We start from the raw sequence: 24,457 nt of genomic DNA on the forward strand, positions 1-24,457 counted from the left end.
AAGAAAACCAAGGTTCTGAGAAACAGCATGCCCAGTGTCTCTAAACTAGTTAATGACAGAATTAGAATTTAGATCCAAATACCCAAACGTGTATATCTTTTTCACATTATAAGTCAGGTAAGAACTGGAGCTACGGAACGGCTTTCAAGTGAGTAGTTACATGAAGATCCTGTCCCTTCTGTGTCAGAGAAAATATGTGAATTAGTCCATAAACCCAGAAATAAAAGTACTCCCTATCTTTAATGACTATAGTAGGTAACACACATTAAGTGCTTCTCATGTGCCAATCACAGTTTTCTCAAGGACTTTACAAATACTAATTCATACAGTTTTCTTCACAGTTCTATGATGTAGACACCATTTTCTCCACTTAACAGATAACAGGCACGAGAGGGTACACCTTGCTCAAAGCCTTCCAAATCACACAGCATGTACTGCAGACTATCATCCTCTGTTAATTCTAAGAAGATGAATCAGAGTTGGTGAGGATGGTGCATGAAGGGGAGGCCATGCACTAGTGTGACCTTCTCAGATCAATGGTCATTAGACTGAAAGCTGACAGTCACCCACAAACTGCCCCTTGATACAAGGAGCACCACCTCCCAGGGTTCTGTATTTCAAAAAAGCAAGAAGACGACCACAGCAATACTGATGATGCAGTTGCCCATTCCCCATTCCCCATCCAAAAGGGCACACATTTATTCTCCTGGTTCCTTTGGCTACCTCCATGTAATTAATCAGGTGTGGTTATTGATGAAGCCTTGAGATTGGTCAGACAGGCATAAAATGGGGTCTTCATGCCAATATCACATTACGCATAGTAATTTCCAAGTTTTGGCATATCCTTCTTGTTTCCCTTCTCTCTCTCCATCAACCTTATTAATATTCGCTCAGTCATCTACAGATGTTCAATTTTCTTTCACAGAATTATTAAAAGAAAGAGGGAAGAAAGAGGTTTTGTTCCCATACTTTATTAACTAAAGCAGGGGTGGGGTGGGCAGAACCTGGTTCAAATAACTGCTTGTATTTTCATTGTGGACAGAGACAATAATCTCTGCTCATTTTTCACTCTTCTGGAATGTACTGCCGAACAATTACAGCAAGTTGGTAAATTCTGCTGACAGATGAGATGACAAGATTGCAAGCGCTTTTCATCATTAGTTTTTGAAAAGAAGAAAGAAAAGTAAAATGAAAAACCTCACTCAATAGAAAAAAGGAAAATATGACAGTGCCTATAGTACTGTGTCCAAACATTTCAATGATCTGTGGGTTGAGCAGATGAGTCAATGACAGACACAACCCGGTAACATAAGGTTAATGATGATGAGCTTTCATTCAAGTGACTAGGGCTCAGAAACCAAAACAAAGTTTAAAAATGAAAAAAATAAATAAATAACCTGGATGTGGACCCGGGGAATCTGAGTGTTTTTGGCCTAACGCTGTCATTCATAAAATGTGTGTCTTTAGTAAGTCGCTTACAGTTTTTCTGCTTCTCTCTCACCTCACTCATAAAATGGAGATAATTCCTATTTGCCCTGTCTGAGGATTCTAGGATAAAATATATATGGAAATGCTTTGTAAATGATAAAAGTGAACTCAATAGTAAGTAATATATACCTCATAACAACTGCAATAATCATAATAATAGAAATAATTTTTACCAACCACATTGGGCCAGCATTCAGCTAAAGGATTTAATCCTTGTAACAACCTAATGAAATGAATATAATGCCTAGGGTGCCTGGGTGGCCCAGCCAGTTAAGTGTCCAACTCTTGATTTCAGCTCAGGTTATGATCTCGGGGTTGTGGGATCAAGCCCCACGTCAGGCTCCACGCTGGGCACAGAGCCTGCTTAACATTCTCTCTCTCCCTCTCCCTTTGCCCCTCCCCCCCAAAAAATTTAATGCCCATTTTACAGTTGTATAAACAGGCTCAGAGTTGTTAAGTCAGTTTTCCAGGGTGTTACACCTAGCAAGCTGAGGGAGTTTCCAGAGCCTATGCCTTCAACCATCACAAGCAACACCAGGCAAATGGATGAGCTTAAAATATTTTCTTGTGCCTTAATCATTCAGCAAACCCATCCAAGCCACCCATATAAATAGTTCTGTGCATGTGCAGTTTGCTAATTGCATGTAAATGTGTCTACTTCTCATGCTGTTATTTTTTGAATTATTCATTTTAACAAGTAGCAGTGTTATGTTTTGGTTGGTCAAGTCAAGGACCTCCATACATTAAAGGAGGCATGGAAAAATACTGAAGGTCCGCAAATGGGCCCAGAGATAATAAGACCTGTATCATTAGGTAATGTTTATAGAGTAAAAAAGAATCACCAAAATGTATAATTCACTGGATTGGAAGCTGGAAACTGAGGGTCAAGCCTCAATTCTGCCTTTCTGTGCTCCCAGGGAAGGCCTTTTTACAACCATCAAAAACCACTTTGGGTCTATTCTTGGTTCCCTGGGTCTATTATCTAACTGTTAGGTTGCAAAAGTAGGTTTTATTTGTAAAATGGCACAATTAAAGTATTTGGCTTCTAAAAATCTCCCCCTGTATGAGATTAACTTGTGCCTATTACAGAGGCCCAAGAACATCATGTGCTTGTCCAGGGTCACACCACACATCAGTGACAGAACAGGAACAATCTCCCTCCTCTGGCTCCCAGTCAAATGCTCAGTCTTCTCTACAACAGTTTCTGGAAGGAAGCAAAATGAGAAAAGACTGAAAGATTTAGAGTTGTTTCACTAGGACACCTGAAAAATATATTAATGACCATTTAAAAGAAAGGCTCAAACGTATATGACAGTTTCATTGGGAACAGAAAGATGAGGACATGGAGAGGCAACAGGAGAGTTTGGGTGATGCAAGAAGAAGGATTTCCCAAACAGGAAGCTATACCACTGCAATTACATTTTCCTAAAGTCAACATAGAAGAAAATCCCCTCACAGTCAGGACCGATTGGCCACTGGCATGTCTATCCTGGATTATTCTGGAAGCCTCCTGATTGATCTCCTTACTTCTGTTTTTCTCCCCATACATTCTACTCTCTCCAGCAGAGCCAGGGTAACGGTCCCTGTACAAGCTAAGTCAGCTTAGAACACAGCAATGGCTGCCATCTCATTCAATGAGATCCTTAGACTGCACCTGCCATTCCCTCTGCCTGGAACACATTTTTCCTCATATTTTTATGGCTTCTTTCCTCCTCCTTCTCCAAGTCTGTTCTCAAATACCATCTAATCAATGACCATCCTTCATGAAACTCATACCCACCTTATGGTCTATCCCCTTATACTGCCTCGATTTTCTCCATGGCACAATAACTGGCATGTTCTATCTCCTTGTGTATTATATTTTCTGTCTCCCACCACAGGAATATAAATTTCTTGAAGATAGGATGCTATATTTTGTTTATCCTTCCATTCAGGGCCCTCCAACTGTGTGGGGAATCTAGTAAGCATTCAACAAATACTTAATAAATGAATGACTAAGACTAAATTACTGAATTTTTCTGAAAAATCATATGAAGTTATTTCTAATTACTTGAGTTACAGGAAAACAAAACTAGGAACCCTGTAGGACCTTGTTAATTAACTGGATAATAGCAATCTATAAGAGGAAAATCAGTTTTGTCACAAAAGTCTTTTCAACTCTTCATTTTCCAGCCCTGATGAGTAACTGCAATCCCTGCAGTTTTAATAATATTATTAATGTATTTAACAAATTATATTTCATTAATTGATCGTAATAAGAAATTTCATCTCAGCAGGATAAGAAAAGAAAAATACTTCTTGGGAACCTACCAAATGCCAGGTCTAGGCTAGTACTTTATAGCTAAGGCAGTATCTGTCCTCACTTGCAGATACGGAAACTGAAGCACGGAGATAAAAACAAGCATGCCAATGGCCAAAACACCCTTAAGCCATAGGTTCCCAAACGCTATTGCTTCAAATGCACCTCAGCAATTATTTCAAGGTGCCTCTTAGCTAAAAACAAAACAAAACAAAAACAAACAAAACATCCACAAACCTAAAAGTTGTGTTGATTAAGCAGTTAGATCACAAAAATGGATAAAGTTGATTAAACTTAACAACCAAGTGCCTGGTGCCTGTTGCACATTGCATGACTTCTCAGATCTTGGAATACAACCAAACATCCATTGAGCTTTCTTTTTATCAACCACCAAAAACCCAGCTTCACAACTATAGGATGTTATTAAAAGAATACACCAACCTAATATTTAAAGCGTGGCTGCTTTCAGCTATTATTTCACATAATATCTGAGAGACATCTGTGTGTTTCCCTTGAAATTTTAAAACATCTTGCAATGCTCCAAGGAATCTTTCAGGCACAGTTTGGGATTTATGAAGTTAAACTTTAGACTTTTATCAGGCCTTAACTCTTTCCACGACCTGCTTTCAAAAGTATCATGTGCAACTAAATTAATGCGTTCCAATTATATTATAAAAGAATATAGATATCATAGATTGTCTTCAAGGTTATTCTTATGAGAAGCAACTATTGTTTTTTTTTATGTTTTTTTTGAATATAAATATCCTAACACCAAGACATTACCTCCTTCTACCCTACCCAGTTTTCTTAATTTCCAATATTAAATGTCTAACTTTGTGTCCTAAATGTACACTTGGCCCTCATTATTTGCAGATACCTTATTTGCAGATACCCATGCCCAAAAGCTTCTAATACCCAAATCAATGCTTGTGTAGTTTTTTGCAGACATGTACAATGTGGCAAAAAATTTGAGTCACCTAACCTGTGTGTTTCCTCCTAAGGTCAAACAGCACAATGTTCTTCCCTTTTGTTTCAGCTCTTATACTGTATGTAAGTAAAATTCTGCATTCATTCAGTGCCACGTATTTTGCCTTTTTGTGCCCTTTTTTGGTGATTTCTCTGTTTGCAATGGCTTCCGATACAGTGCTGAAGTATTGTTTAGTGGTCCTAAGTGTAAGAAAGTTGTGATGTGCCTTATAGAGAAAAGGCATGTGATAGATGAGCTTCCTTCAGGAATGAGTTATAGTGAGGCTGGTTGTGAGTTCGATGTTAATGAGTCAACAATATATACTAAATAAAGTGTCTTTAAACAAAAACATGCATAAAACATAGTTATATATTGATCAGTGGATGAAAATGTAACCAGAGGCTCGCAGGAACCTAAGGATGTTCCCCCGGGAACAGTGTTTCAGTACTCTCTAACTCAATGTTCACAGCAACTTGAGAGGCTATAACTACTGCAAATAATGAGATTCAACGGTATGGTGGTGTGCCAAATTTGTCTGTTTATTTTTTAAATTACCATGCTGGTGTAATTAGAAAATTCCTTCATAGCTGATAGATTACCAAGGACAAGTCTCACCAAGAAGCAAACAAAAAACAGTCTCATGGCAGAGGGGCAGAGTAGACCTGGTCCAAGGGAGAAGTGGGGTTCTGAAAGGTGAGGATAGGATACAGGAAAGATAATTTTGTCTACTTCAGAGGGTTGCCTGGAGCTGCCCTAAAATGCCTGGATACCAACAGCACATTAAATATGTATTGATCACTGGGAGGCAAGGTGGTGGAAAACTTAACCCTTCAGGGTCTGTTCTGCATTTATTTTTTTGGGGAAAAAGATATCTTATTTTTACAAAGTATAATCAACACTTTGGAGGGAAGGAGGCATGGCCAGGTTTGCTGGGAAAGAAACAGCTCTACTTGTCTGTCTTTCTTTTGAACTTAGCGCAGTGGATTTTTTTTTAAGTAGACTTAATCATTATACTCAAAAAGCAAACCAAGAAATTAAGTACAAAATGAAGCCATGTGGGTGCTGAATGGAGAAGGATTTTAAAAATAACAATTTGTACATACTGTACATTTCTTTCTTAAGTTTTAAGTGGTGTGAAATCCATCTGATCAAATCATTTGAAATGTCGAGATGTAGGAATGACACTTCATGCAACAAGGATATGGCATTTTATCTAAAATTATGTTTTTTTACAGCTCATGAATGAATAAAGGAATGATGGCTATAAACTTCCTCAGCCTCCCAGATGAATGGTTGTCACAAAAATGTGAAGGCTAACAAAGCAGAAAAATGGCAAAAGAGGGAATACGTCTTGAGGATGATAGTGGGATTTAGTGTCAAATGCTTTGAAAACATAATTCTCATGGTCTATTACCTTATTTCACAAGTTAGTATGTAATGGAAAAAAAATGATCTAATTTGTTACAGGTTTAAAAGCCTGACTCTTTCTTTTCCTTCTCCTCCAATTCTCATCCCTTTACGGTCACCTTCCTTATCTCCCCATGTATCTGTTTACACCACCACACACACACATACACTATTAACCACTGTGCCAGACAATGCACCACAGTGAAGGGAAAATAAAAACACAGCCTTTGCTTTCCAAAATTTCAGTCTAAAGAAGGTAATAGACACAAAAGGGAATAATGTAATAAATACTATCATAAGTAGAAACAGTTACACATAGTTAAAGGAGAGGGTCAATATTTTTGATGGAGAAAATCTGAAGGTTTCAGCCAAGTCTTGCAAGGTGGCCAGAGTTTGACAGATCTAAAATGGGCAAGTTAGAAGAACAGGAAATACATCTGATAGCCTCCAAATTCCAAATATCACCTCCACATTTTAAGTATAATGAGAATCGTCTGATATTACTTATGCAATGATCTGAACACTGTGAATTGATCATGAAATTATGATGAAAGACAGACATATTTAACGAGAAAACAATCAAGCTCAATTTAAAGACAAGAAAATTCGAAGATGCTTTTTGCGCTCCCAAGTGAAGGAGTTTAGTAATGTTTCAGGGGAAGCATGGATACCAACAAAGAGGGAAGAGAGACTCTTCCTGGTCATACTCTACTCCACCTGCTCAGATCACCATGGAAGCATGATGTTGCACTCTGGATACCACAGTCGAAGAGGATCACTCATGAATTTAATGACCTCAAAGATACCAAGATTCGGGGGAGAATTAATGCCATAGATGAAATACTCAAAGGACTACATATATATTGTCCAGAGAGAATAAAATATGACAGATATTATTTGGTTATTATTGTTTTGCTGTATTTGAGGGTATATTGGTTTAGATGTTCCATGGTCACCCTGAGAGAAAGTTTTTCAGAATGCAGTCAGCAGATACTTCGTGGTTTTACTGAGCAGCCTCGGAGACAACTGTGGAGGATGAAGGTGGGGATGCACTCCAGTGCTATCTCATCCAATATGGTAGACATAAGCTACAATGAACTATTGGGAACTTTAAAAGTAGCTAATGCCACATTTCAAAAATGACAACATTTTGAATACATCTAAGTTAAATGTATTATTAAAAGTAGTTTCACCTGTTTTTTTTCCAATGTGTCTACTATAAAATTTGAAATTACAATTGTGGCTCACATTATATTGCTATCAGACAACATGTTCTCATGTTCTTATAATTGTCACTGCAAAAGCGCTATCTCTGCTTCAGTCGTAATAGACACAAACGTATTTGTGTCATCAATTATTCCTTTGAATATTTAAGTTTACTTTAAGAAAGAGTTCTATGGGTAAGAAAATTATTTGAAAACCATGCCAAACTGGTAAGAAAAGAAAAAAAAAATATCTCATCTTACAAGGAAATATTATGTAGCAGTTAAATGGAACCGGGGAAGCTATGTGTCTTAATATAAATAAATGAAGGTATGTTGTGGGTGAACAAATCAAGTTGCAAATGATACTTATGTTGAGTTTTAAAACCTACTGTATTATACGTTTTTCTAGCATATGTCTCTATATAATCACTTGGACAATCATTTGGAAGGCTCACAGCTGACAACAGAAGACTGAGGATGGGAAGATAGTAGGGTGAGTGATGGAAAGAGGTTTGCTGCAAAGTTATACAGCCTTATTTATAAGATTGTAATTATTTGTTATAAAGATAATGTAACTATGTATCAGATCATTATTATCATTATTATTAGTAGTAGTAGTAATAGTAGCAGTAGTAGTAGTAAGGCTACTAAGCTGGGTACTCTTCCTTTCCTTCCATCTCATGGCTTTCTGATCCTGATGGGAAAATAATGTTAGCCAGAAGAGCACATGGATAATAGCAGGGGCACCCGGAAGTTAGTATCAAATTGAGACAACAATTCATGCAAGACATAGGCAGAGCATCACTCTTCAGGTTATTCAGTGTGAATCTAGGCTTGTTGGGATCACTTGTCCCTTTTGTATGAATAAACAGTTCCCCTTATCTGACTAAATGATGAGCCAAACAGTGTAACAAGCTAACTAAGTAATTAAAAGAACAAAAGTAAATTATTTGGGGTCCGTTCCAGAAGCTCTGATCAGCTCCAAACTAGAGAGGCCTTACATACCCTGATCATCAGCACAGCTTTTCTGATGTCTCGAACACCATCATACACCAGGCGAGAGGCATCAATGAACTCATTCTCTTCGAATGGTTGAGGGACGTTGGCACTCAGGGCTTCAATAGCAACCTCTACTTGCTCGGCAAAGCGTGGCATCACTGCATTAAACAAAGTGAGAAACAATGGATTAGGCGACCTTTCTTTCATGCTCCCTGTTCCAGCCCTTGGGGAAGGCGGCATGCTGCACGTATTCCAACAGCTCAGTGGAGCTGTGTGCCTACCTGTCCAGTTTGGGGTGGATCGTCAGTGGTCTTTGTACCATTTACTTTCAGCAGAGGAAGTAAACCATTACTCCATGAATGGTGATGGTATGCAACGGCAAGTTTTTGAAACCTGCTCAGGATTGTGTGGTATAGTGCATATGCATACGTATTTTGTGTTATTCTAACCTGAGTTGAATTTCATTTCTGCTATTACTAGCTATGAAAACCTTAGCCAAGTTTTCTTCACTCCTTTTAAAGCTGCTTCTTTGTCTATAAAATAAAAGATCCACACACCGCTCCTGCTCGTGCTCTCACTCTCTCAAACAAAAATCTTTGAAAAGAAAAAGTCATTAAAAAAAGATCCTATCATAAGTTTCAATAAAATAATACATACACATTTATTGGATGGTATTTGGCCCACAAAAAGCCTTGGTAAATATTTAACTAATATCACATGCTAAAGTCATACGTAATGAGTAATAGATCTTAACTTCTATGACTTCATAGTAATTTGTGAATGAAGTGATCCAATGTATTCCACTTTCGTTGAGACAGGACTTGAGATTGGAGGTAGGGGGATGGCAGTGGCGAGAGGTTCATAGAAGGACCTTACAAGAAGGGAGAGGGAATCCCAGGGCGCTCCAGCACAAAGCCTAGGGTTAGAGACCAGTAGGCTCAAAGCTGAATTCAGTTTTGTTTCATTTTACTAAGACCACTTTGATGTGAAAGAAGATACACATATAAATTCCTAAAATGTTAGTACCTCTTTCTTAAAACATTAAGACACCTACATACATAGAGGAGGTTTGTGGAAAGTAAATTCAGGGGAATGTCTGGAACACTTCCACTGGCTACTTAAAAAATGCTGATTCACTGATTCTCGAAAATTATAATTCAATTTTTTCAGCTTTTATCTTGTAACAATCAATTCATACGGCAAATGAAAGCCAAAAGCACAATTCATTTTATTTACAAGGACAATAAAATAGAAACATCATTCATCTATTTTCCATTTCTGAACTTTCATGCCTGATTCATCTTTATACTCATTTTCATCCTCTGTGGATACTTAAACATCCATTTTAATCCCTAGTGTGAGAAACTCTGCTAAATTACTTTACTGTCTAGGGTCAAAGTATTCAAGATAAAACCTTCCTAGAAAAATGTATTTCTACTAGGAAAAGTCCAACATTAAAAAGTATATTAAAAAAGAGAGAGAGAGAGAAGAGGGTTACGGGAAAACAGAGTAGCCATTCTTTCAACAGAAATGATCAAAACCAAAGCATGCATGGGGTGAATTTCCTTCTGTGAGTGAATTACTAGGATTGGTTCTCTATACCATTTGAATTTTTCATTTGTGCCTTTGAAATACTTTTACATAAAAGGAATTTGGTGGACATTGAATTGTACTGCTGCAAAAATCAAACAAAAATTTACTTCTAAAAACCACATTAAACTAAGGCCATTCCTGCTATTCATTTGTGTTGGGAATAAACTGTTTTGCACGACTAAATAATCTAGATCATTGAAACTGACTTCCCTAGGCATGAAAATATTGCTACATGTATTTGTTATTTTCCATGAGTATCTTTCTTAAATGAAATTACAAATTCCCTTCCCTTCCTAAACTGAAAATTCTGAATATTAATTTCATTCTATTTGATGTCTAAGCTGCCATCATGACCATCAACAATATTACAAATTTGTATGGTACCATCAGTAGCAGTTAGCTGTCTGAAGTTTTGTCCCTATTGTTTCATTGAAAATTAGTAGTCCTACATGTACATAACTATTCCTACAAATGAAAGGTGAAAAACAGAAAAATAGACCAAGGATTAGAACAGGTAATTTACAAAATGCTAAATCCCATATTATTGATAAATACATGATGCTTTACTTCACTAATAATTGGAAAACTTACAGTGTAAACAATGAGAGATCATTTCATACCTCTTGGAATGGGCAAACAAACTAAAGCTTAATAACACCCATCTTACTGAGCATGTGGAAAAAAGGGAACCCTTCTACTGTATATGGGAGTCGAATTGGCACACATCACTCTGGAGAACACTTTGACAAAATCTAATAAAATGAAGCCTTCTAGTTCTGACCAGTGAGCTGAGAGATTGTTTTTAGGGCATGGCCAAATATTGACCTCTAAAGAGGTACTGTTAGGAGGGCTGAGTACACTGGAGTCATAGGAACATCTTTTTGTCTCTAGGGTTATAGCTGTTGCTTATTAGGTTGAATATCCCAATGTTAATAAGAAGAGTTATATTAAACCTAGGAATAAAAGAGCTTTAAGGGATCCCTTCCATCAGGTGCTATTCCAGGGCTGTTGAGCCCACTAAGTGGTACGTTGGGGAAACAGGGAGCTGTTCACTCCAGGTTCATAGGCAGTACATCAGGACGGAACAAAATGGACTTCGGGATAGAAGTCAGGAGACAGACAATACAGTCAAGTGAGTAAGTCCTAAGGTCAAAGTGTTGACTGGGAAAAGCAAACTGAAAAGAGATATCATTTGTGAGAAATTTAAAAAATTCACAAACGAGTACTGTGCATAATTTAAAAATATATACATTTTATTACACATGTTTTGAAAGGATGTATACCACCTTAAGTATAATGGTTGCCTTTGAGGGGGAAAGAGGGGCATGGGATGAGGCAGAGGTCTTAAGGAGGCTTCAAGTATATCTTAATTCTTAAGAAAATAATAATGTGAATCAGATATTGCAAAATGTTAATATTTGTTACACCTCAGAGTAGAAGCAGGGTCTCAGTTATATTACTCTCTATTCCTTCTTTACTTTAAATCTTCTCATGATTCAAATATTTAAAAGATCAACACATTATCCTCATGGCTGTACTTTTTACAGAATAAGGCTCTGAAAAAATAAAGTTCTAGCTTTTGGACCAGAATATAAAAGAAACCACTTTGATCAACAGTATTATGTGAGGAAGTCACCCAGAAATTATGACCGTGATCAAATGTCTAATATTCGACCTTAATTAATAACTTCCCACTGCAGAGTTGAGTTAGGTAGGGATGCCCAGGGGGAGCTCAGCCAGTTGAGCATCCCACTCTTGATTTCGGCTCAGGTCATGATCTCAGGGTTGTGAGATCGAGTCCCCCTTCAGGCTCCACGCTCAGTGGGGAGTCTGCTTGGGATTCTCTCTCCTCTTCCCCCTCCCCTCACCACCTATCTCTCTCTCTCTCTCTCTCTCAAATCAAACAATCAATGACTCTTTGAAAAAAAAAAAGTTGTTAGTTAGTACCCACCCACTGGACCCTGGCTCTTGGGCACACACCTCTATTTTCATAAAGACCTTTGATGGAATATAAAAGGGTGATCAGTTTTGTTGTGTGGCTTTGTTCTGTTTGTGCAAGATTGCCCTGAAGGAGAGCTGAGGAAGAGGAGAACGCAGAAGGTGACATGTTATCTTTGTCCACCAGCTTCCAGGTCTGATTCTGTGGCCAAGGGAGAGAGAGGAAGGCGAAAACCTAAAAAGGGACCACTTTCATAAGGGATACTCTGGGTCCTAAAAAATGCCTAGGGCTCTGAAACCCCAAGTTTGGAGAAAGGCATTCTGTTTGCTCCAACACGGAGTACAGAATCTTTCTGGGGAGACTGAGGGGGTGACATGTTGATATGAACAACACTGTTGTGGATGTGGCATTGTCAGGAGAGGCAGAAAAAACAAAGTTATTTAATAAAAAGTTTGGAACAGAACATAACATCAACCTTCTAAAGGGGAAAAATGGTGGGAGAGGAGGTACAGAATCCTCAGTACAAATGGGGGCTCAGAGCTCAATTTATCCTTAATATTCCAATGATTTTATTATATTCCTCAACTTGATAAAACCCACAACTTGAACTAATTCAATTTTATTTACTTTAACTGAGAAGACATTCATTTCTGTTACCTTAAGTCAGTGTTTCTCTGGGTCTGACCCTTAAGAACATCCTTCTCCATGCTCTGCTCTTAAGCACATTCAATACTTATTTATTTAGGGCTTGGTCAACTGCTAGCACTCTTTAACCAATATACCTTTGCTCTCCATGCTGCTGTACTCTTTCCTGTTTTAGTTTTATCCTGTTTTGTTTTTTAAAGTGATAAGACAGAAAAACAAAAGCTCATAGAACAATGATCCATCTTGACAGAACCTAAGATGTTAAAGTATGAATTCTTCTAATGCCTCTGGTAATGTCTGAATAATTAAATATCCCCAAAGTAATACTGAGATAGAAAAAGTCTGAAACTACTTCAAATATGATGCTGCTTCTGCTTCCCACTAATTAGGACAGAACACAGCATTGCCTTTGTGATTCACACATTATATATTAACAGAGTTTTTGATATAGGATTATATAAATAGAAGTTTCCTTCTCATTTCTGAATTACATCCAAAAATGTAGATACCACTTTACTGTTATTTATCAGAAATACTGAATTGCTCTTAAAAGCTTATATCCTGAAAGGGTGATCAAAGTTGGAAATAAACTTGTAAGTTCTTGTTATACTTTTGTATGCTAAGTGCACAGTAGGCCACAGAATGATGACATTCCAGGAGTAATGAAATCAGAGTTCAGCATGCATTATAAAAATCAAGGTCACCTCATTCTAGTGTCTATTGAGATCCTAAAACAGAGGTAAGGAAGATCTAGACTGAATCCTCCAGAGAGACATCTGAGGTGATGTTTCAGAGCACAGGGTGAATCAGTAAAATGAACAAGAAGTCGCACTAAAGATGCAAATAGGACTGCTGACAACCATTAAGAGCAAAATCCAAGGTTAACTGGAGGTAGCGGAAATGAATGGCCAACCAACTCCACTGCCCCTGAGTAAACATCTAAAAGTTCCACATCTAGCTTTAAACACTCCAATGATTCCCTTTAATACAGAGGGACTCTAAAATCTTTACAAGATACAAACACAAACACCAGACACCTGCCATTATTTTTTATCTATGTCTCTCCACCTATTTCTACATATATTTAAATGTTCCAATTAGACTGAATTATTTAATGTCTTCCAAGATGACATGAAAACATGCCATGTCATACCACCATGCCCATGATGAATTTATTCTCATACTTCAATATACCTCTTTCTCTTAGGCCCAGGTGAATTCTTCCTCAATCTCTGGTATCTTATTTAGAATAAACTGCCATTGTTAAACCTTCCTTAATTCACAAAGTTGTCAATTCTCTATAATTTTATAGCATCCTAATTATGCATGTACTCATTATAGTGCTTAGTATAATGTATTAAAATTGTTTGACATTTCTATATGTCAACTGTTTTACATTAGGAGTCACTTTTACAAAGAGACCGGCTCTTGTCTTCTTTGCATCTTAAGCCCTTATCATGCTTCTGGCACAGGTAATCTATCCAAGCGGAAGAAGGATGAGAAGTGAAAGCATAGAGTGTAGAAGAGAACTCCCTTGTCATTCAGTATTTCAGGGACCAAATGAGCAATACCACATTTCACTTACCAAGTCTCTTTCTGCCCATCATTTCATATTAGTTCAATAATTTTATTAGTTTCATGAGTCATTAACCAAGTTACTAGTGGGCATTCTAGGTTTGATCACTAGGGACCTTTCAGCAACCTGAGTTCAGAATCCTTTCAGGGCTGCTTGAGTAGGAGTATCACCACTGAGCAAGGAGAAAAATTCATTACTGTATCCTTGACTAGCTCACCAGGGCCAAACTAGGATATCTGCATGAATATAGATTGCTCAATTGCGGTGGTGTAGTCAACCACACACCTCATGAGTGTGTTCCTTGCACAAACTTCAGTACCAAGAGAAGAGAAAATGGACAAGGATCATCTGCTTTAGAGAAAGAACCAGTCTAATAAGCGTTAACATAAAATAAAAATAAGAATGAGAACATTTGAAAAAATCTAGAAAGAGAATAAAATCTCAAAAGTGGGATGAAATTGTGGCCAATTGCAGTGGAGGAATACATTATACTGTCCCATTGTCCCACCAATCAAAAATAGTTATTACGCCTCCATTTTAACAGTTGGAGTTAGAGAATTAGATATGATCAGAATAACTGGAGCCAGAAGGTATTATTTTGGGGAAACTCTGTGGGGGCAATATCAGCATCCCCTTATAGCAGAAAAGTACTGCTTCATTTGCTTTCTGTAGGTAATACATTCTTTCCCCAAAATGGTTTTTATCAAGGGATTTTATTCAAGTGGCGCCCAATTAGATGTTAAGAGGAGAAGAGAGTATATAGGAGAGTAGATCTAAACAACTAGGGGCCCAAATTTGCCCAAAGAAAAGACTTATTGGCATTTAAAAGGCTCTGGGTGTACCTTGGCAGTTCAGCACATACATGAAGCATGATCATTTAGTGAGGAGACCATCAGAGTCTGAAGCTCCAAGTCATACTTACTGTAGGAGGAGGGTCCAATGCAAACTGAAGCTGATACTTTTGTAGCTTTGGCACCACTCAAAAATAATGAACGACAACCAAAGAAGCCAGCCATCATTATATACCAGTTTTAGTAAAGAATATCATAATTATTAATTATTAATTAAGTTATTAGAGGATGTTCTAGGTTCTCCCCATCCAAACAGGGATCTTTCAAAAATCTGAACTTAGGATCTTTTTTTTTTTGAGCTGCTTGCCAAATAGATCTGTATGTGCACCTCATGAATACTCGCTATTTCATTTCTGTAAGTATTTATAGAAGCATATACTACCACTAGACACAGATGCTTTCCTTTAAGATACAAGAATGGCCAGAATCTTGAAGCACTTGGCTAGGATTTCCCGCATTATCCAGACCTTTCACTTCTGACTCTGATTTTGTATCCTCTCACTAATCCTGGTTACGACCTTAGTCACTACTGGCAACACAGCTTGAGATTCTGAGATTAATGTTTGAATATCAGAGCCTAAGTCAAATGGAATTTTCCCTAATGAGGTAACTTTTTTCTTGTGTTTGACATGCACATTGTTATCTTTCAATTATATACTAGCTTCATCTTGTTTCTCTGTAGTTTCTCAGATCTGTCCTCTGCTCCAAATCCCTTCTCCAATCACCTTGAGCCAGTCTTGGCCTTCCTTTCCCCACTGTTTGGTTCCATTAGTCTCCTGTCCTATTCTCCTGCCCTCCTGGACATATACTGCATAGCTCTATCTCGATTCAGTGGAACTTTTGTGTTCTGGAAGCCACTGTATAAGCAAGTGGTGGGATCTGTCTACATGTCCTAATATTCTATCCTAATTATGCTAGTCATCACCCATAATTATGCTAGTCATCACCCATATTGTCTGTTCCATCTTGATGCATTTGCAAATATGTATATGGGATAGTCTCTGAGATGGGCCCCAACGATCCCTCTTTTGGTATTTATGCTACTGTGTGATCCTCTCACTCTGAACATGAGCTGAGACTAGCGACTTGCTTCTAACCAATAAAATATAGCAAGGAGGATGGGATGTCATTTCTGAGATTAGGTTACAAGAAGATGCTGGCTTCCCATTTTGCTTCCCGTTTGTTTTCTCACTTGCTAACTCTGATGTAGACAATTGATCTATGGAAAAGTCTCTATGGAAAGTAAGAGAGAAACCTCTATACAATAGCCAGTAAGGAATTGAGGCCCTAAGTCCAACAACAAATGAGGAACTGAGGCTTTCCGGTGAGTTTAGAGATGGCTCTTTCACCAATTGATCCTTAAGATGACTGCATCCTTGTGAGAGATCTGGAGGCAATTGCACACAGCTAAACAGTACCCAGCCTGGCCCATGGAAACTATGAGATAGTAAAATGTTTATAATGTTAATCCAACAAGCCTTGGGGTGATTTTTTACATAGCAATAGTTAGCTAATAAAGTGTGCTATGCCAGAAGTAGAAATACCAGTAAAAAGAGATAGCAGGACATATTAAATTTCTGTTCAATTGCAGCAACTATGCTTGGTCTAGGTTTCTGGATATTTATTGGGTCCAAGAAGATGCATAAATGAATCTTGATATTTGATTTTTCACAAGTTAACCAATTTGAGCCTCAGATTACTCAAGTTTAAACAGGGATAATAGCTGTCCTTCAGGTTTTATATAAGATTTTAAAATAATACAGTCAACAAATTTTGTACAGTTTTATATATAAACATAGACAGTACTTAGCCACTGGGAATAAAGTGACAAATAAAACAAGTATGATCTTGCCTTCAAGGCACAAAAAAAGTGGAATATATGCAAGATACCATCATACCTGGCACATAAGATTCATAGTAAACGGCTCTTACCGTTATCATCTTCACACTATGAGCCTCTGTATCAACAAAGACACACACCTTTTTCTTTATTTATAAACAGGCAAAATCATCCGGTCTCCTTTGAATAGAGGTACAACTAACTAATTCATCACCAAAAAGTGGGCTTTGTGAGAGCAAAGTAAACTGAAAATAATACTCAAATTAGTGCTAAAATCTCTAATTGGGAAGTTTGTACAACTTATCTTGAAAACTTAGTTTCCCTTCTTCTATGCCCTTCTCTCTCCTTGGCAGGACATCATCTTTCTGATGGTTTTACAATTTTAATAGTGAATTTCCTATGAAATCTGCCCTCAGAATAAGATTTGACAGAAGATTTAACAGAAGGGGGAATGAGCCATGAGAGACTATGGACTCTGGGAAACAAACTGAGGGTTTCAGAGAGGAGGGGAGGTGGGGGAATGGGATAGGCTGGTGATTGGTATTAAGGAGGGCACGTATTGCATGGTGCATTGGGTGTTATACGCAACTAATGAATCATCGAACTTTACATCAGAAACCAGGGATGTACTGTATGGTGACTAACATAATATAATAAAAAATATTATATAAAAAAATAAAAAAATAAAGTCACCCAACTTCATCAATGTTACCCATTTCATAGGGCTATTATGGGGCAAAATTGAGAAAAATGCATGTGTAGCACTTAATACACTGCCTAGTATAGAAAAAGAAATCAACAAACATTAATAACTACATTGAAATCATACTGTTTTATAATCTGTTTTATATTCACTTAATAGATAATAAACATTTTTTGTGCCATTAAAAAAAAAAAGAATAAGATTTGATACACTCACTCCTAGAACTTTCCGTTTTATCTTGATTGCCAAGGAGGCCAGTGTTAAACATTGTATCCATTATGACTTCATCAGATCTATGAGGAAAGGGAATCTTTAAAAGTTATGAGACTTAATCAAAAAGTTCATAACTGGAAAAAAATCAAAACCAGCTTCTCTACCTCATTTTTTCCCCCAAAAATCTCTGAATCTAATATTCTTGTGTAAGTGTTTTTCTTCTATCTCAAACTTATGTCACTATTTTATGTTAGTTGATTAAATGAATTTGAATTTTGAGTGAAGTATCCTTCAATGCCTTTCGAAATGAGGTACAGGGAATAGTAGCAATATACAAGTACTCTCTAAATTTAAATCTTACCCTGTCCAGACCAGTGATACACTTACTAGCTTTTAACATGTTTTATCTTGATAACTCATAATCAAGTTAGAAGATGTTGAACACTGGAAACTAGAAGCAAAGACAAAAGTAGCCTAGTTTAATCTGCTCCTTATTCCCTGGTGACTATTGGTCACCTGTTTCTACTCTCCAGACAACCATAAGCATCACCCTGGTTAGTCCTAATTCTTCCATTCTATGTGTATTCTGTCCCCCATCCTGTGTGTATTCCTGGACTTTCTTTCATCAGAGTCAGTCATCTGTTCCTTCTGTGGGAGTTCCTAAAGGCTTCCATTTTCATAAATTCATGTTTGGAAAATTATAATGTACATTTCAAACATCAAAATCAAATTCGAGTTCCAGAAGGCCATACATAACCCATGAGCTGAATTGTTTGATGAAAGATGAAAAAGGACTGCCTAGAAGGAGGAGGGAAAAAAAAAAAAAAACACCCTCTAAATTTCATTCATGATAACTACCCTAAGAGAATCAGGGAGCATCCATCTGCTCTTGTCTAGACACAAGTTCCTTTCCCTAGGGAAAGAAAATGCTTGCTTGGAAAGTTCTTATATTTTAAAATAAGCATTTCAAAAATAATCACAAATGGTTTATAAGTTAAAAGGATGGCACACATTGAATGCTGAAACTTAAGGAATGAATAAAGACTTGAACATGATGCTTATTGAGCTTATAGTGTTTGTGAAAACCAAACTTGATAACTACAGTTAAATTTGGCGTTAGTGAGCTTTAAAGGATTAAGATGTTATAAAATAATTGCTAAGATTCTGACCTTGATCATTAAGCATGTAATTTTTAAAAAAGGTACAACACCCAAAATAAGATAGTATACAGTGTTTTTTTTTTTTTTAATAATGATTTTTTATTATATTATGTTAGTCACCATACAGTACATCCCCGGTTTTCGATGTAAGGCTCGATGATTCATTAGTTGTGTATAACACCCAGTGCACCATGCAATATGTGCCCTCCTTACTACCCATCACCGGTCTATCCCATTCCCCCACCCCCCTCCCCTCTGTAGCCCTCAGTTTGTTTCTCACAGTCCATAGTCTCTCATGTTTCATTCCCCCTTCTGATTACCCCCCCTTTTCTTTATCCCTTTCTTTACTGATCATTCTAGTTCTTATGTTCCATAGATGAGAGAAATCATATGATAGTTGTCTTTCTCTGCTTGACTTATTTCACTAAGCATTATCTCCTCCAGTGCAGTCCATGTTGTAGCAAATGTTGAGAACTCGTTCTTTCTGATTGCTGAGTAATATTCCATTGTATATATGGACCACAACTTCTTAATCCAGTCATCTGTTGGAAGGGCATCTCGGCTCCTTCCAGCGATTTAGCTATTGTGGACAATGCTGTTATGAACATTGGGGTGCATATGGCCCTTCTCTTCACTACGTCTGTATCTTTGGTAAACACCCAGTAGTGCTGGCTGGATCATAGGGTAGCTCAATTTTTAACTTTTTAAGGGACCTCCACACTGCTTTCCAGAGTGGCTGTACCAACTTGCAATCCCACCAACATGTGGGAGGATCCCTTTCTCCACATCCTCTCCAACAATTGTTGTTTCTTGCCTTGTCTATTTTTGCCATTCAATGGCGTAGGGGTATCTCAGTGTGGTTTTTGATTTGAATTTCCTTGATGGCTAATGATTTTTGAACATTTTTCATGTATGTACTGTAGCCATTTGTATGTCTCATTGGAAAAGTGTCTGTTCATATCTTCTGCCCATTTTTTGATTTGTTTATTTGTTTCTGAAGTGTATTGAGTTTGAAGTTCTTTGTAGATCTTGGATACCAGTCCTTTATCTGTAGTGTCATTTTGCAAATATCTTCTCCCATTCAGTGGGCTGCCTCTTAGTTTTTCTATTTCTTTCCTTGGCTGTGCAAAACTTAACTTGAAATCCCATAAATTCATTTTATCTTTTGTTTCTCTTGCCTTTGGGGATGTATCATGAAAAAGGTTGCTTTGGCCGATGTAGGTAGAGGTTGCTGCTATGTTCTCCTCTAAATTTGATGGATTCCTGTCTCAATGAGGTCTTTCATCCATTTGGAGTTTATTTTTGTGTATATGGTGTGAGAGAAGTGATCAAGTTTCATTCTTTTGCATGTAGCTGTCCAATTTTCCAGCACCATTTATTGAAAGAGACTGTCTTTTTCCCACCCGGATGTTTTCCTCCTGCTTTATCAAATATTAGTTGCCCAAAGAGCTGAGGTCCATTTCTGGGCTCTCTATTTCTGTTCCATTGTGGTCTATGTGTCTGTTTTTGTGCCAGTACCATGCTGTCTTTTGTGATCACAGCCATTGCCTAGTACAGCTCGAAATCCGGCATTGTGATGCCCCCAGCTTTTGTTTTCCTTTTCAACAGTTCCTTGGAGATTCGGGGCCTTTTTCTGGTTCCACACAAATTTAAGGACTATTTGTTCCAGTTCTTTGAAAACGTTCTCGGTATTTTGATCGGGATAGCATTGAAAGTGTAGATTGCTCTGGGTAGCATGGACATTTTAACTATGTTAATTCTTCCGATCCATGAGCATGGAATATCTTTCCATCTTTTATGTCTTCCTCAATGTCTTTTAAGTGATTTACTAGTTTCTAGAATAAAGGTCCTTTAAGTCTCTGGTTAAGTTAATTCCAAGGTAACATATGGTTTTTGGTGCTTTATTGTAAAATGGGATGGATTCCTAATTTCTCTTTCTTCGTTCTCGTTGATAGTGTGACAGAAATGCAACTGATTTCTGAGCATTGATTTTGTATCCATACGTTGCTGAATTGCTCTATAACTTCTAATAGTTTGGGAGTGGTTTCTTTTGGAGTTTCCATATAGAGTATCATGTCATCTGCGAAGAGAGACATTTGACTTCTTCTTTGCCGATTTGAATACCTTTGATCCCTTTTTGTTGTCTGATTGCTGTTGCAAGGACTTCTAGTACTATGTTGAATAATAGTGGCGAGTGGGCATCCTTGTCGTGTTCCTGATCTTAAGGAAAAGGCTTCAGCTTTTCCCCTGAGAAATAATATTTGCAGTAGGCTTTTCATAGATGGCTTTTATGAGATTGAGAAATGTACCTTCTATTCCTACACTCTGAAGGGTTTTAATCAGGAAAGGATGCTGTATTTGTCAAATGCTTTTCGGCATCGATTGAGAGGATCATATGGTTCTTGAGTCTTTTCTTGTTGATATGATGTATCACGCTGATTGATTTGCGAATATTGAACCACGCTTGCATCCGAGTATGAATCCCACTTGATGAGTGGTGGATAATCCTTTTAATGAACTGTTGGATTCTATTGAAGTATCTTGTTGAGGATTTTGGCGTCCATATTCATTAAGGAAATCGGTCTGTAATTCTCCTTTTTGAGGGTCTTTGCCTGGTTTGGGGATCAAGGTAATATTGCCCTCTTAGAATGAGTTTGGTAGCTTTCCTTCTGTTTCTATTTTTGAAATAGCTTTAGGAGAATAGGTATTATTTCTTCTTTGAATGTTTGGTAGAATTCCCCAGGAAAACCGTCCGAGGCCTGGAGTTTTGTTAATTGGAAGGTTGTTTATCATGACTCAATTTCTTCATAATTAATTGGCCTGTTTAAGAAATCAATTTCTTCCTGTTTCAATCTTGGTAGTTTATAGGTTTCCAGGAAGGATTCCATCTCTTCCAGATTGCTTAGTTTATTGGCATATAGCTTATGATAAAAATTTCTAATAATCCTTCCAATTTCAATGGTGTTCATCGTGACCTCTCCTTTTCATTCATAATTTTAATAATCTGGGTCCTTTCTCTTTTCTTTTGGATAAGTCTTGCCAGTGGTCTGTCAATTTTATTGATTCTCTCCAAGAACCAGCTTCTAGTCCTGTTGATCTGCTCTACTGTACTTCTGGTTTCTGCTTGATTGATTTCAGCTTTAATTTTGATCAACTGCTTCCTTGTGTGCGTGGACCTGTCCCTCTGTTGCTGTTCCAGCTTCTTGAGTGAGAATATAAAAACTGAATTTTAGATTTTTCTATTCTTTTGAGTGAGCTTGGATGGCTATGTATTTTCCCCTTAGGACTGCCTTTGCAGTATCCCATAGGTTTTGGACTGTTGTATTTTCATTCTCATTGGTCTCCATAAATTGTTTAATTTGATTTTTGATTTCCTGGTTTATCGAGTCATTCCTGAGCAGGATGGTTCTTAGTCTCAAGTGTTTGAGTTTCTTCCAATTTTTTCCTTGTGGTTGAGTTCCAATTTCAGAGAGCGTTGTGGTCTGAGAATATGCAGGGGATAATTTCAATCTTTTGGTATCGGCTGAGACCTGTTTTGTGACCCAGAACATGGTCTATTCTTGAAAAATGTTCCATGGGCATTAGAATAGAAAGGTATTCTTTGGTTCTCCAGGGTGTAGTGTTCTATATATATCTAAGAGGTCAACTTCGGTATGGCATTCAAAGCCTTTGATTCTTTGTAGCTTTTTGCCATTGTGTTCTGTCTATTTCTGAGAGTGGAGTGTTGAGGTCCCCTACTATTAATGTATTTTTATCTATATGTCTCTTTTATTCTGGTTAAGAGTGGCTTGTGTTATCTTGCTGCTCCCCCTGTTGGGGCATATATATTTATAATTGTCATATCCACTTGTTGAATACTTCCTTTAAGAATAATATGTGCCCTTCTGCATCTCTAACTATAGTCTGTAGTTTAAAATCCAGTTTATCTGATATGAAATTGCTACCCCAGCTTTCTTTTGAGGTCCATTTGCGTGATGAAGATGGTACTCCATCCCCTTACTCTCAGTCTGAATGCATCTTTGGGTTCGAAATGAGTCTCTTGTAGACAGCAAATGGATGGGTCATTTCTTTTATCCAATCTGCAACCCTGTGGCTTTAAAGCAAGAATTTAAGCCATTAATGTTAAGGCTGAGTACTGAGGAGATATGCTTTTAATTCTGCCATGTTGTCGTAAAGAATCTTTGTTTGTATTGGCTGTGACTTTCTGTTTTGTATCACTCTTGGGGCCTTTTTACTTTTATAGAACCCCAATAATACCTCCTGTAGGGCTGGTTTCGTGGTTACAAAATTGGCTATTGAGTGTCGATTGAAATGTCTTTATTTCTCCATCAATTCTGAATGACAGCCTTGCTGGTAAGAGGATCCTTGTCTGCATGTTTTTCTCTGAAAGAGCTTTAAAAATGCTCCCCCATTTCTCTCATTCCAGGTCTGTGTAGACAGGTCTGACGTAATTCTGATGCCTTTGCCTTGGTAAGTGAAATTTCTTTGCTACCTGGCCGCTTTCCATACTGTATCCTTGGATCTCATATTTGTGAGTTGCACTATGGCGTGACGTGGTGTAGGTCTGTCATGGTTGAGCTTGGGAGGGTCCTCTCTTGCCTCTTGGACACGAATGTTTGTTTCCCTTGCTAGATTAGGGAAGTTTTCAGCTACAATTTGTTCAAATATCTCTTCTAGACCTCTGTTTTCTCCACCCCTCGGGGACCGATGATTCTAACATTGGATCGTTTCATTGAGTCAGTAATCTCCCGTAGCCAACATTCGTGGCGATGGATTTTTAAGACCATCTTCTATTTTTATTTTTTCCTCTATTAACCCATCCTCCAATTCACTAACCCTTTCCTCCGCTTCGTGACCCTGGCCGTCAGAGCCTCTAGTTTTGCCTGCATTTGGCTCATAAATTTTTAATTTCTGTCAAATTCGCTCTCATTTCACTTAGGGATTCTATATTCTCAGTAACATTTTCCTGAATACTTTTTTCAAGTCTATAATTATCTTGACCATTGTTACTCTGAATTCCATTTCTGATAATTTGGTTACATCCATATCCGTTACTTCTGTGGCAGAGACCACTGACTCACTGTCTTTTCTTTGCTGGGGAGAGCCTTCTCCTTCTTGTCATTCTGATGAGGGGAGGTTGCGGGGGTTGTCAGAGCCCAAATTATTGACTGGGTCCCAGGCCGTCTTGTTTTATAGGGATCTTAGAGATGTGGGCTTCTTCTTTAAAGATTTATTTATTTACTTATCTGAGAGAAGGAGGAGACAGTCAGCAAGAATGGAACAGAAGCAGGGAGTGAGAGAGGAAAAGCAGGCTCCCAGCGGGGGAGCCGATGAGGACTCCTTTCCGGAATGCTGGGATCACGCCTAACCGGAGACAGGCGCTCAATGCGGCGCCACCCAGGCAGCCTCGTTGTGAGCTTCTTGATTTTTCAGCCTGCCTTCTGTGTGTCTGGGGAAGAGGCCTGCCGCGCCCGATACTCAGGCAACCCTGTTTGGTTAAAGTCTCCGTGTCCTGAGGGAGGAGGATGGGGATGAGGCTCTCTGGGCCCAGTTATTTCCAGGCTTTTGTTCT

General features: G+C 37.9%; 1 protein-coding gene across 4 annotated transcripts in view; it reads right to left on the reverse strand.

Annotated features, from left to right (window-relative positions):
* Positions 1 to 24,457, reverse strand: part of CTNNA2 (catenin alpha 2) — a 952,920-nt gene that overhangs the window by 83,369 nt on the left and 845,094 nt on the right. For all 4 annotated transcript variants that reach the window (XM_008700056.2, XM_008700055.2, XM_008700054.2 and 1 more), the window contains one exon: positions 8,372 to 8,523. In XM_008700056.2, the coding sequence (XP_008698278.1) occupies positions 8,372 to 8,523 (152 nt within the window). The remainder of the gene's footprint in view (positions 1 to 8,371; positions 8,524 to 24,457) is intronic.

Source organism: Ursus maritimus, unplaced genomic scaffold (assembly GCF_017311325.1).
Source record: "Ursus maritimus isolate PB19 unplaced genomic scaffold, ASM1731132v1 scaffold_6, whole genome shotgun sequence".
In the NCBI taxonomy this organism is placed as follows: domain Eukaryota; kingdom Metazoa; phylum Chordata; class Mammalia; order Carnivora; family Ursidae; genus Ursus; species Ursus maritimus.